This window comes from Phascolarctos cinereus, unplaced genomic scaffold (assembly GCF_003287225.1).
Source record: "Phascolarctos cinereus isolate Bilbo 61053 unplaced genomic scaffold, phaCin_HiC Scaffold_4;HRSCAF=312, whole genome shotgun sequence".
Classification (NCBI taxonomy): domain Eukaryota; kingdom Metazoa; phylum Chordata; class Mammalia; order Diprotodontia; family Phascolarctidae; genus Phascolarctos; species Phascolarctos cinereus.
In genome coordinates, this window is record NW_027555847.1 from 209467816 (window position 1) to 209481488 (window position 13673).

The following is a 13673-nucleotide window of genomic DNA, read 5'->3' on the forward strand; positions in this document are numbered from 1 at the left end:
GTGCTCCTGATGCTAAGGACTTACTTGCCCTATCATCCCTCATAACCTAGGGCCTTCTCACCCTGTAATATCCCTCCATCATCCTTGCCTTCTTCTCTCATTGGTGAGTTCTTTTGGGGTACAAGCACAGGCCAGCTATGCTTCATTCCCCTCTTAGCTCCAAAGACTTTGCCATCATGACTTGCCCAGGTAGCTCTTATCAACTATCCCCCCACTCAAATTTCCAGACCCTAATTTTTATACATGTATTGCCCTATTAGAATGTAAGCTCTTTGAAAGCAGAGGTTATCTTTCTTTTTGCTAGTATTTTTATCCCCAGTGCTTAGCACAGTGACTAGAACACAGTAAGCACTTAATAGATGCTTGTTAACTACAAACCTCATATTCCAATTTTAAGAAATATAGTAAGTTCACTCCCCCTTCTTTCTCATTTCTTCCTTATAGTGTCCATTTTCCACTTACTTTCCTTTCTTCTCTTGAAACTAACAAGATAAAACAAAACTACTCCAGGACTTGTTTTATCTTCTTTTATACCCTCTGTATCTTTGAAGACTACAGGAGTTTGAAGGGACACTTATTTCTTGTCTGTTTATTAGAACATAACTACTTGATTATCATCTATCCTCTTGCAATTGTTCAAATATATTTCCCTAACTAGTTTTCTCTTGAAACCTGCGTTTCAAAAATTCTGCCCAGTTTTGGTCTTTTCATCAAGAGTGCTTGAAAGTCCTTTATTCCATTAAAGATCCATTTTCTCCTTCCACTGCACCTCTGCCATAGGACTACAGTCAGTTGTGCAGGAAGTTTTTTTTTATTGTAAATCTTTATCTTTTGTCATTTGAAACATATTCGAAGAGTATCTCTTCTTAAAAGCAGTTGCAACATAGACTTATGTAATCCTTTGTAGACTTCGTTCTTTCTGACAATAGCATTTTTCTTTTCTTTGAGCTAACGGCTCTAAATTATGTCTCCGACATTCCAATTTGTTTTCAATTTGGGATTTCTTTCAAGAGATAGCCAGTGAATTCTTTTGATTTTTATTTTGCCTTCTGGGTCTAATATATCTAGGTAGTTTTCTTTTATGATTCAGTAAAATATAGTAATTATTTTTAAAAATATGACCATGATTTTCAGGGAGCCCAATTATTCTTAAATTAAATCTCCAATTGTTTCCCACATTAGTTGTTCTTGGTAGTAAATCTCTTATATGTTCTAATTTTTTTAATCTTTTAATTGTGTTCTAATATTTCTTTGTGTCTCAAAGAAATCCATTCTGTTTTTCAGGGATCCCATTTAGATAAGACATCATAATTTAGATAAGGTTTTCCACCTTCTATTCTAAGCTTTTTATTCTATTTCCTTCAAGTGTTCTGATTTCATTATCTTTTGCTTCATTTCATCTAGCCATTTTTGTAATGTTTATGACCAAGCCATTCTTTTCTTTGAGATGCTCCTTGTAGTTGTGGTGGAATTATATTCATCTTTTGGGGGCTTGCTTCTTGGACTCCTTTCAACTCAATACAATGAAGTATTTCTTCACTATATTTGCATTTATATCTGCTTATCTCTGGCCTCAGTTCCCAGACTGGGACTTTGTAACAGTCTTATTCTCTTAGATGAGATGAGTAGACACTTTTAGGTACTGTCCCCACTATAGTTTGGATTTGACTCCTCTACAGATCTGGATGGGTTGACTTATTCAGTGACCTGATCTTTGCCACAATCCCAGGTTTTTACCTCTATCTCCTTATGACCCAACATAGGTACTGGCCTAGACCCACCTCTGTTTTCTTCTTTTTGCACAACTCCTAAACAGGAGTCATTCTATCCCCTACTATACCCCAAAAAGGCCCCTGAGTCAACTGGTTATCTCACTGGGCTTATTGATCTCATTGGTCTTAGGAAAACTGCAAGGCCCCTGGTGCATTGGTCCAATTGTTGAGGGGACCTTTTATCTTCCAGAGCTTCAGAGCTCTGAGTGCTCTGCAGTGTGCAGTACTAGTCCCTATCTCTCTGAGACTGACAATGGGGGTTGGCTTTGTGCTTTCCTAAGGGGGAGTGCCAATGGCAAGGCCCTCCCCAAGGCATTCTAGAATGCCCAACCCATATTCTATGCATATTTGTTAGTAAACACCTGATAATTTGAAGAGGAAGAAGAGAGTTCTGATAAGCAGAGGAATCTAGGAAGGTTTCTTATGGTGGGTGATACTACTAGATTTGAAAGTAGCTAAGGATTCTAAGAGTTTGGGTTGAAAAAAAACTGCATGAGGAACAGGATACGGAAAGTCACAAAGGCAGGAGGGAAAATAATGAGTTCAGGGAACAAGTGAGCTAGTTTGGCTGGAAAATAGAATGAGTAAAGGAGAATAATATGCAACAGGCCCAAGAAAGTAGGATGGACATAGATTGGGAAATGCTTTTAACTCAAAAGATGAGGAGTTTGTATTTCAATCTAGAAGTAACAGAGAGAGGGGAAGAGGAAGGGAAGATGTTAATGTGTTCCCCCCTCCCCCATGTGTGCAAGTACTCTCTGTACATCCATGTAGGTATTATCTGCTTTTGTGACATAAACATACATTCTCTTCATGCTCCTCAGCCTACCAGATGTTAGTTCTTTGACAGCAAGAACTATTTTTCATTTTGTCTTTGTATTATTGTCATCTTGCACATGATAGGTGTTCAATAAATGCCTTTTGGATTGGATTAAAGTTCTTTTCAGCCCCTGAAACACAATCTCAGCTCTTTTTTGTCCACTGGGTAGTGAACTTAAGAAATTGATATATCTTTTCACGGACACAGGTCCTTCCAACAATATCTGTCCCTTCCCTGAGTCTTTATCTTCTGATTCAGAGCTTTGTAGAGCTTTAGAATTGGAAAAACACTTAAATATTGACAAATACACCCAATTTATAGGGAAGAAAACTGAAACAGAGAGGGAAAATGACTCAGGGTCACACAAATAAAAAATGCTAAGTGTGAGATTTGAAGCCTAAGTTTTTTTATTTTTTTTTACTCCAAACTAGTATTCTCTCCACTGCACCACACGACCTTTCCTAAAAAGTATTTCTCTATCAATATCCTCGAACAAAGGGCTGGATCTCAACTTGGATGAATGCTTTCACAGTGTAGAGATATTATTAGGATAAGTGAGAATGATAAATCCATTAGAGAATAAACACAATAATAGGATAAAAGTTGGAATGGAGGTAATCTAATCCAATTTCCTTATTTTACAGATGTGGAAACTGAGGCCTAAAGTTGTTAAAAGACTTGCTCAGTACCACCCATGTAATAGTCAATAGCAAAGTCAGAATTTGAATTCAGATCTTCTGATCTTTCCAAATCCTATGTTTCTTCCATCACATGTGTGGGTCTTATAAGAAGGCATCCAAGCTATAGTATACCAAAGGGTAGGAAGGGATAGCTCAGGAAGTTAATACACCCTAACCAACACCCCATCCTAGAAAGAGAGCAACTATGGGATGCTCTGATAGGCTCTGAGAGGACCGTCAAATGCAGAAACATTAAAAGATAGGAGGAGGAGCATTTGAGCTATTGGTGGCCCTTGAGAAAGGTTCTTGCCTTTGGCCCTTCCCCCAGAAAACTCAGAGCTCTTACGTGAAGGTGAGTGAACCATCTGTGTCCTATGAAATAGAATCTTTGGGAGTGCTGGTCTCTACCACGGTCTCGCATAAGAATCTTCTCCTTGCATCCAACAATTTACCCTTCCAGAGTAGAGAAACCCATTACTTAAGATTCTGAGATGAACCACAGAGCTAGTCTAGCATCTCTTTACTTACATCCCAAGGGCTGCAGGTTTCCTTCTACAATCTGACATTCACCAGGGCTCTCATCAGAGGTAAGTAAAGTCGCAAGAAGTTTTGGCTGGGAAGGAAGATTTGGGAAGTGGGAAGAAGGGGGAGGGAGACTTCCAAGACCAAAGATCTTATTAACAGCCTTTAGGCTATGAAAGGAAATTGGATCATTTTTACTCATCAGGCATTAGCTATAGCAAGTAGAATTCCGTTTCAAATTAGGAAGAACTCCTCAGCTGAGAAGCTAGAAGTGTGACTGAGATGAGGAAGCTTAGAATGTCCTTGGTGGTAGAATTAAGAAATTACACCTGATATGATATTAATGCCTAGAAGACTGAAGAAAAGGATACCAAATGACTTCTCCCAAATGCTTCAACCCAAAGAAAGAAAGGACTTGGAACACCCTTAAAAGTTAAAGCCTTTTTCCTAGGTTTATTATTCCTAGGGTGTTATTAACCAGAGTTAGGGCTGTCCTAAGCTGAAAAAGAAAGAAAGAAAGAAAAACACAGTACAATTTGTCTTTGGCATCTTTCCAAATCCTCTTTCTACTTCCATCTCTGCCACTCCACCACCCCTACCAAGTGTCCTCATGCCCTTTTCTGACCAGAGTCTTCTACATTGCATTCTACCCTCCTTCCAATTTAGTGCTGTGGACTTAACAATGTCTTAACATTAACAATAACTAACCCCTACAATTAAAACAAAACAGAAACCTTCCCTGATGCAATAAATGGGGAACAGTGCCTTTGGCTAAGAACTTGAATACTGCCTTCAAATATTGGAGAGGTATATTAAGAAAAGACTTAAGTTGCATTACTCTGTGGGGTAAAATTAGTACAAATGGGTGGAAGTCCCAGGAACTCAAGAATAAGTCAGCTGTCCAACAATGGGACGTATTGCCTCTTAAGATAGGGTGTAAGTCTTTGTCACTAGTTGAAACTCAAAGAAAGGCTGGATGAATTTTGATAAAGGCTCTTGTAGATGGAATTTTATGACATTTAACATTCCTTCCAATTCTTAATATCTAAGTAAGGAGCCCACAGAATCAAATAGATACCCAGCTAAGGTATTAAAGGTATGCAGTATTAGCTCATGTGCATAGAGATAAGAACAGGACTGGTGATTTCTTTGACTTAGGGAGCTTTCACTCCCAATGCAACCTTTTCCTAAACTTAGAGTCTTAGAGTTGCCTAGAGCAGCAGTGTCAAACTCAAATAGAAACAGGGCCATTAATCCATGTACCAGAATTCCTGTAAGTTCATGTTATTTTTTAAAATGCAATGTTATCTATGTTTATTATATTTTTAGTTATTTTTTAAATATTTCCCAATTACGTTTTATGTAATGTTACAGGCTGTGGGTTTGGCACCTCTGGCCTAGAGCACTGAGAGGTTGAATGATTTACCTAGGGTCATACAATTGGTATTCGAGTCAGCAATTTGTATAGGCCTCTGTTGCTTAATCTGCAAAAAAGAAGGGCAGAATCAGATGATTGCTCAGGCCTTTTTTTGTTCAAACATGCTATATTTCCAAAGTTCTAATCTGGTTTCTGATTGCGGCATGGACTTTGGGTTCTTAAAGACTATGATGGGTCTAATCCATCATGAAAGTCGTCAGGGATCTGTCCTGCCAAAGACTGTGTTCCTATTATTCAAGAGCTAGGCTAGTGGAATGCCGAGCCAGCCCTGAAAGGCTGGCTACCAAGTACTGAGCTGATTCTGGTGCGGAGGAATTCCAATCTACATCAGGGAGAGAAGGCCCATGCCAATAAAATCACAAATGTTTTGTGACTAGTAAGAGGCAAAAGATGATAAACTTATTTATTATTACCTGCCCTCCTCCCAGACTACCCTATTACCACTGTACCACTCACTGTACTGTTTACAACTAGTAACGACTAAAATATAAATATGTTTAATAAAGGATTGGGCAAATTCATAGTTGACAGAGCTTTATGGAATTAGTAATAGAAATTAGGAATCAAAAGTCATAGATTTATAAAGCTAACTTCTGTAGATTAAGAAACTGAGGCTCAGAAAGATTAACAATTTGGGGGGAAGGTTATTACTTTTTGAGTTCCATGCTGCTTCCTTCCCTTCCTCCCAACCTGAACTAAAGAAGGCCACCATTTGACATAGATGGATAGATAGGTGCAAAACCATACTGTACAAACTTCTGTTTATTAGTTCTTTCACTGGAAGTGGATATCATCTTCCTTTGTGAAAAATAATTCATTTGGACCCCTACTCTATTTCAATCAGTTTGATATATTACATAAATCATATAGGGATAGATAGGTTCTTATAGGGCCTCAAAATTCATTGTAATGTTTGCTATTTGTTTACCAAATTATGAGGCTCATTTGTTCAACCACAAGAATGCTGATAAAGATGTCTCCATCCTGTTTTGCTCAAATTCCGTGTCCAATTCCATGGGTGGAATACCTTGATGCTTTGGAAAGTCTCCTCATTTATTTTTGTACCTCCAGACCTCCCTCTTTGGTCCAACATGAGCAAGCGACCATCTTATGACTCCACTTAGTGGAGATGCCCCATGCTTTGTCCAACCTGTGACCCCCCCTGCTGACTTTGGCCCTCAAGAGTGAGGTCTATCAACCAATGAGATTCTGTATTTCACCATGCCTCTTTTGCATATTTGGAAACCTTATAAAAACAAGGTCCTGGAAGAAGAGGTTTCTCAGATTGTGAGGAAGATCTGAGGTCCACTGCATTAGAGGGGACCAGGGACCCTTTAATAAAGTGTCATTGGCCCAGAGCTCTGCCTCGGTCTCTTTTATTGTAGGTTGGACAATCTTAATCCCCACACTTCATAGGTCCTTTGTAGTTGATTTGAATATTTAAAATACTCAGAATAGCTTAGTCATTCAAAGTTATTCATTGAAAAATATTGCTGCCACTGTATCCAGTGTTCTCTTGGTTCTGCTCATTTCACTCTTCATTATTTCATGCAAGTCTTTCTATGATTTTCTAAAATTAACCTGTTCATCATTTCTCACAGCACGGTACTGTTACATCCCAAGATTAAACAATTTGAGCTTCATCACACAGGCAGTGATCGAAGAGGTAGGATTTGAACCTAGGCTCTCTGTCTGACTTTGTAACTCAGTATTCTTTTCATTACATTATACTGGCTAAGTGGGGCACGGTGTTAATCTAATCACAGAAGACAACCCTCTCTTTCTAGAAACTGCTAGGCCAGGTTTCCTTACCCAGAAATATTATTCAACTAGTTGGATCTTTGACCTGGCCTCATATGGCCTTTCAATCCTAGAGTGTAATAATAAACTAGTACTAATCTAATAGATTCCTTGACCTGCTTTAGCCCCCATCCCTGCTGTAACTGTTCCTTCAATAAACATTTACAGAATGTCAGCAGTGTGAGAGGTGCTGTGGTAAGCACCTCTCAGAACTCATTCTAAAGGTCACAGGATTGTAGATTTAGAGTGCAAAGGAAACTCAAAGGCAACCTAGTCCAAATCTATATGACAAGAGGTAATGAAAGAATAATAAAATACATTTCATAGAGGGGAGGAGGAAGGTGGCCACAAACTGGACAAATAATGCCATGCATACACATAGACACACAGTAAGGGAGATTATGGATCACATCAGGAAGAAACTGATTTTCCTTAGAACTGCTGCAAGCTCAAAAGATTCATCCCAGGCATTTTTCATAACAGCATAAAGCCTTATGCATAGTAGGTGCTTAATGTGTGCTTTTTGAAATGAATTAAATTGAATTGAGTTGAATTAATCACATTTAATTGTCCTTTTAAATAAATTGCTAGCTTTGGCTTTTAGCTGATGAAATGTTGCCTGGTCTAGCTTTATGGCTTATGAGCAACTTGGGTTTAGGTAGAAAGTGAGCATTAAAAAGGAGATAAAATCAGATTTGATTCTAGGACCCCATAGGAGAGCTTCTCCTCCTTTTATTCTAAGCCTCCTTGGGTGAGTCCTCACAATTGCTTTCTTCCCAAAATGCCACTAGTGGTAAGCACTCAAGAGATGTTGGAAAATCCTTTTCCTTTCATCGCTCACACACCCAGAGGGAGGTGCCAAGCCTGGAGTTGGAAGAGGGTCAGGTTGGGGAAGAAGGGCTGTGGGAAAGTATGAATACATGGGGGTGTAAAAAAAGAATAAACTTTACAAGTAGTTTGAGGAGTCTGGGAGCTGAGAAAGCTACGATGTAAAAAAGAGATGTACATTTTCAGTCATGGTCAATGCGGGAATTTCTTCTTGCCAGACCCTTCATCACTCTCTTCAATACTTGAAGGGTATATGCATGTTCAGTGTGGCCCCAGAGGGAAGAAATAAGATCTATGGGAGAAAGCTGCAAAGAAATGAGGTTAGGGCCGATGAAAGGAAAAATTTCTTAACTCTTAGAACTATCCAAAAGTGGAGAGTTCTGGTCTTTGTAGATAGTAAGTTAACCCTCACTAGAGATCATTAAAGAACAGCTGGGTTGCCACTTACTGGGGGGATGGTAGAGGAGGTTCTTATTCACGTATAGGTCGAAGTCATAGGAGAACCTTCCAGACCTGAAATTCTGATTCCAAGCTTGGATCCCATTTAAAGGAGGTTCATGACATTATCCTACGTCATGTTTATGTCAGGTTGAGAGCTGAGGCACATCTGATTAACTAGTATGGTGAGATGGAGCCTTTATCATTGAATGAAAGGGTCAGAGGGTTGGATTATATGACTTTGACAGTCCCTTCCAGCTCTAAATCTATGATTCTTTCTTCCAAATCTCACACTCATTCTATACTAGTTTGAATTTGACCCTCCCTGAACTGACCGGAGCACTGGCAAATATAAATGTTATTGGTAATAGAATTGTCTACACTACACAGCTAGATGGCAAAGTGGATAGAGTGCCAGGCCTGGAGTTGGGAAGACCTGAATTCAAATCTGGCCTTGGACATTTACTAGCTGTGTGAGTGTGGGCTAGTCACTTAACTCTCTTTGCCTCAGTTCCTCATCTGTAAAATGAGCTGTAAAAGGAAATGGAAAATCACTCTAGTGTCTTTGCCCAGAAAACCCCAAATGGGGTCATAGAGAGTCAGACATTACTGAAATGACTCAACAGCAGCAAACACTATAAAACAAAGCAGGATAGTAATAGCTAACATTTATATATCGCATTAAGTTTTGCAGAGTACTTTACATACGTTATCTTATTTGATCCTCACAACAACCCTGTAAAATAGTTGCCATTAATATCCCCATTTTACAGATGAGGAAACTGAGGCTAGGGGAATTAAGTGACTTGCCCAGGGTCACACAGATAAGTGGGATTTGGCCTTATATCTTTATTAGTCCAAGTCCAGTGCTCTATCTGCTACCACATGTGCAGATGTGGATACAGTGGATATAGCAGTGTGGTATCCTGTAGGAAAAACGTTATTTCTTGTATGCTCACATATTAGGGAGAGGAAGCAGGTAGGATTGGAGTCCTTGAGAATTCTGCATTGTTATCAAACATCATAGGGATCGGTCTGTTTTGTTCTGGGGAGGGCCTCCGTGTTGTAAGACGAGCAATGCCAACCCTATTGACCTTAGTCCTACGCTTGCTTTAAGGCGCAGACCTCAGAAACTGAGAGGAGTGCCCACCCCCAGCCCCTGCCCCACCTCTTCTTTGGTATCTGGACATGCGACCAAACTATCAAGTGAGCAATGAAGGAGATTGGCTCACCTTGGGTGGTCCTGGAGGCCCACCAAGGTTTGGTTGGGCCGCGTTGCCAAGAAGGAGTTAACACCCTTTCTTCTGTTTCTCCCCCCCACAGAGTTCTGGCAGTGGAATGAGGTTCAACGATTCGCTGTGGCTCCCTGGTGCCATTAGGACTACCCTCTCTTGATCATGCAGCTGCTGCTAAGATTCCAGCGGTCCCGAGCCCTGTGGGCCTCCTGGCTGTCCTGCTGTCCACTGCACATCCATCCCAGGAACATGGTCCAGCAGGCTTTCTTGGGGGCGAAAAATCCAGAAATGCCTGAGAAGTTTAACTTTGCAAATGATGTGCTGGATCACTGGGCTCAAATGGAGAAGGTGATAGGGATTTCTAGAGACTGCAGGTGTCAGAAATGGGGGAAATTGGGAAGCAGGAACTAGACTCCCAGTGTTTGTGCTGTTTAGTTTTGGGGAAGTAGAATATCAAAATCATGGCAAGTGTCTCTCAGAAAAAGTGGGAACCCTTGCTCTACTCCAACCCAGCACAGAATACAACACCCAGAACCCCACAACACGACACATATTTTGTCTGCCTCTTCCTTGCAGTGTGGGTGGTTTTAGTTTCAAGTATCCCTAGTCCATCTTTCCGGCCCTCTAGCTCTCCCACCTACTTCCTCCATGAAGTCTTTCATAAGTTAGAATTTCCCCAAGGGCCAATTCACCTCATCTGCTCGCTGCTCTGCGGTGTAACTATTTCTAATAGTTATGTTATGAAAGAAGAATCAGGACAAAAGAGAAAAACCATGAGAAAGAAAAAAACAAAAAACAAAAAGAGTGAAAATCATATGCTTCAATCTGCATTCGGACTCCATAGTTCTTCAGCTGAAGGAGGTCCCAAAATGAGGGCAAAGAGGAGAAAGGTTGCTGTAGGGCTCAAATACAATGCATATTAATGGATCTGAAAGCCCATCTAGACAGATCAAGCATGTGCTAGATCAGAATCTATTCTTCCTCTTTCCACCTCTCTCTATCCTACATACTCTAAAGAAAACTTTCTCAGTCACAGAACCAGGAGAATATCGCATACAATAATAGCAACATTGTACAATGATCAAATATGATAGACTTAGCTCTTCTCAGCAATACAATGATCTAAGACAATTCCAAAAGACTCCTGATGGAAAATGCTATCCACATCCAGAGAAAGAACTATGGAGTCCGAATGCAGATTGATGCATGTGATTTTCACTTTTTTTTGTTTTTTGTTTTTTTCTTTCTCATGATTTTCCCTTTTGTCCTGATTCTTCTTTTACAACATAACTAATGTGGAAATATGTTTAACATGATTGTACATGTGTAATCTATATCAGATTGCTTGCTGTGTTGGGGAGGGGAGGGAGGGAGAAAATTTTGGAATTCAAAATCGCATAAAAAATGAATGTTAAAAACTATTTTTACATGCAATTGTAAATACTATTAAGTGGGAAAAGGAGGTAACCAACTAGAGGAAATAGGTGAAAATCTTAGGAAATGATGTACTTGGAATAATAAAATAAGTTCCTTCTTTAAAAAAGAAGAAGTTAGCTCCCAGAGAGACAGAGTGTGGTTCCCCTAATAACAGACAGCTAGCATTTATATGCCTTAAGATTTGGAAAACACACAACCGTGTGAGGTAAGAGCTATTATTATCCCCATTTCACAGATGGGGAAATTGAGGGTGAGAGGAGTTGAGTGACTTTTCTAGGGTCACACAGCTAGAAAGTGTCTGATGTGAGATTTTGGATTCATGTCTTCCTGACTCCAAGACTAGTGCTCTCTCCATGGTGCCGCCTAGCTGCCCAGTTATGGCATCAGAATATCCTAGTTGCCCAGCCTAGCAATCTTCATTGCAACTACCTATACTGTGCACAGTTGGGTGGGGAGTGGCTGCCAGGGAGTTAGAAAACCTAGCTTCTAGACCTGATTTGGCTACTGTATGACCTTGGTTAAGTCTGTTCCTCTTTCTTGGCTTCAGTTTCCTCTAAATTAAAGAGGTTAGAACAGATCATCTCTTAAGATTTCTTCCAGCTATGACATTCTAGGATTCTTTATTTCTTCCTCACCCAATCCTAGCCATGGCCATAGCTTTCACATAGTGATAAATGATGTTGCCTAGTAGACAAATAAATCCTATAAAGAATAGAAATAGACCCTAGGAGGTTTAGAGGGAACCAGGAAGCATCCACAGGCAAAACAATGTCTTGAAGGCAACATTAAAATCATGTCACCATATTGTAATAATGTCCATGTTGACATGAGCCTCTGAGTCACGTGAACTCATTCTGACTTCAGAACCTTTGACCCAGTCACCCTTAGACATCATCAACCCTACTCTCTGACGCAAACTGGACAGGAGCCCTCTCTTACAAACAGTACAGGCTGTATGTATGTATGTATACACATATGTGTATGTATATATGCATTGTGTATACATCTCTATACATATACACATATATACACATATGTGCATTACACACACATGCATATACTGTCCCAAGGATTAATATCCTATGCTGCCTCTCAAGTGTCTGACAGTTGTTACGGTATTAAAGCACATCTACAGTAAAGTAAAACCAACCTTCTAACTTGCCTTCTTTTGTCACTGATCTTCAACGAAAGGTTGGAGGATTTAGTACACCCTAACCCATATGAATGGCCGGTCTCTGTGCATGCTGTATCAGTAGGTTTTCTATTTCACCAGGAGGGCAGTAAAGCCTTGACCCCAGCTCTGTGGTGGGTGAGTGAGGAAGGCAATGAGGTGAAGTGGAACTACCAAGAGTTTGGTGATTTCACCCGCAAGGCAGCCAATGTCCTCTCAGATGCCTGTGACCTGCAGCGAGGAGACCGTGTGATAGTGATTCTGCCCCGAATTCCTGAGTGGTGGCTGGCAATTGTGGGTTGCATTCGAGCAGGTCAGTGGCCAGGCTCAGATTGCAGATACTTAAACTTAAATACACAAAGGTGCCAACTATTTTGATTTAAAAAAAAAAAAGCTATCCCTTTACCTTCCACACTTCCCACACCTCAACATTGTCAGGAATTGGGGAGGTGCATTTTTGTCTTAAAAGCTGCCACTTCATTTCCTGCTCTTTCTGGGTCTATTGCATTGGGACAGCTAGCTCTCTCTTGATAGGATTGACTATTCAGGCTATGGCTAATCAGGTCTTCTGCCTCTCTTCTTCCTTCCCCCCCACTCCTTGCCGTTGTACCTCTGTCCTGCTCCCTGGCTCATCTATAGCAAAACAAAAACAACCTTCTAAATTGTTTCCTTTGTCAATGATCTTCAACAAAAGGTTGGAGGATTTAGCCAATGACTTCAATCCAATATGCTAGTGTACTATGTGCTAGTGTAGTATAACCTAACAGACATTAAGAATCAGACTCTAATCCTAGTTTGACCAAGGACTAGCTATGTAAATAGAACAAATCATTGTACTTGTCTGGGTGCTTGCTTTCATCATCTGTAAAAAGAAAAAATACTTTCCACTTCCTGCCCTGCAGGGAAGTTGTGAATGTGAATCACATAACTTAAGTAAAAAGTGCTTAGATTTCTTTAGAAGGAAGGTACTAGGGTGATCTGAGTATAATCCCTATGGTTTACCCAAACTAGTCTGTCTGCAATCATGCAGACTTGAATAGATAGGATATCAGTTTACCTAGAGGCAGGCTATTTCTCTTCCTTCCACACGCTTGAAATTCCCCAAGGGGAATATGGTCCTTTGGGTTACAGAACTATTTTCTTTTGAAATACCCCAAACTTCCAATGAGAAGACTGTGTTTATTACTAGTTCTAGTTTTCTTGTACCACCTTCAAAAGACAAAGGTACCAAATAAAATAAAAGACCAGAAAGAAAAAATTTGGGAAAAAGGAAAGAAATTTTCACAGAAAAACTCAAAAACCAAAGAAATGAATTAAAAAAAAGAATACCCAGTGCAAGGAATAAGTATTATAGGGTTTTTTAAAAGTGAGAAAAAAATCTCTTGTTTAGAAAGAAAGAAAAAAGAATGCAATGATGCCCTGGAACAACTGCCCAATGCAAAAGACTTCTTTCCTGTTACCTCTACCAACCTCTTATTACCATCCAATTCAATCCTACCATTCTCCAGTCTTCCATCCCCCCAAACACTCAT

General features: G+C 40.0%; 1 protein-coding gene across 4 annotated transcripts in view; it reads left to right on the forward strand.

Annotated features, from left to right (window-relative positions):
* Positions 1-3552: 3552 nt before the first annotated feature.
* LOC110193508 (acyl-coenzyme A synthetase ACSM2B, mitochondrial-like) overlaps positions 3553-13673 on the forward strand; it is a 38213-nt gene continuing 28092 nt past the window's right edge. For 2 of the 4 annotated variants that reach the window (XM_020965374.2, XM_078152876.1), the window contains exons 1-3: positions 3631-3859; positions 9622-9881; positions 12244-12454. In XM_020965374.2, the coding sequence (XP_020821033.1) occupies positions 9696-9881; positions 12244-12454 (397 nt within the window). In that variant the 5' untranslated portion in view covers positions 3631-3859; positions 9622-9695. The other 2 variants (XM_020965375.2, XM_020965376.2) reach the window with 2 other exon arrangements.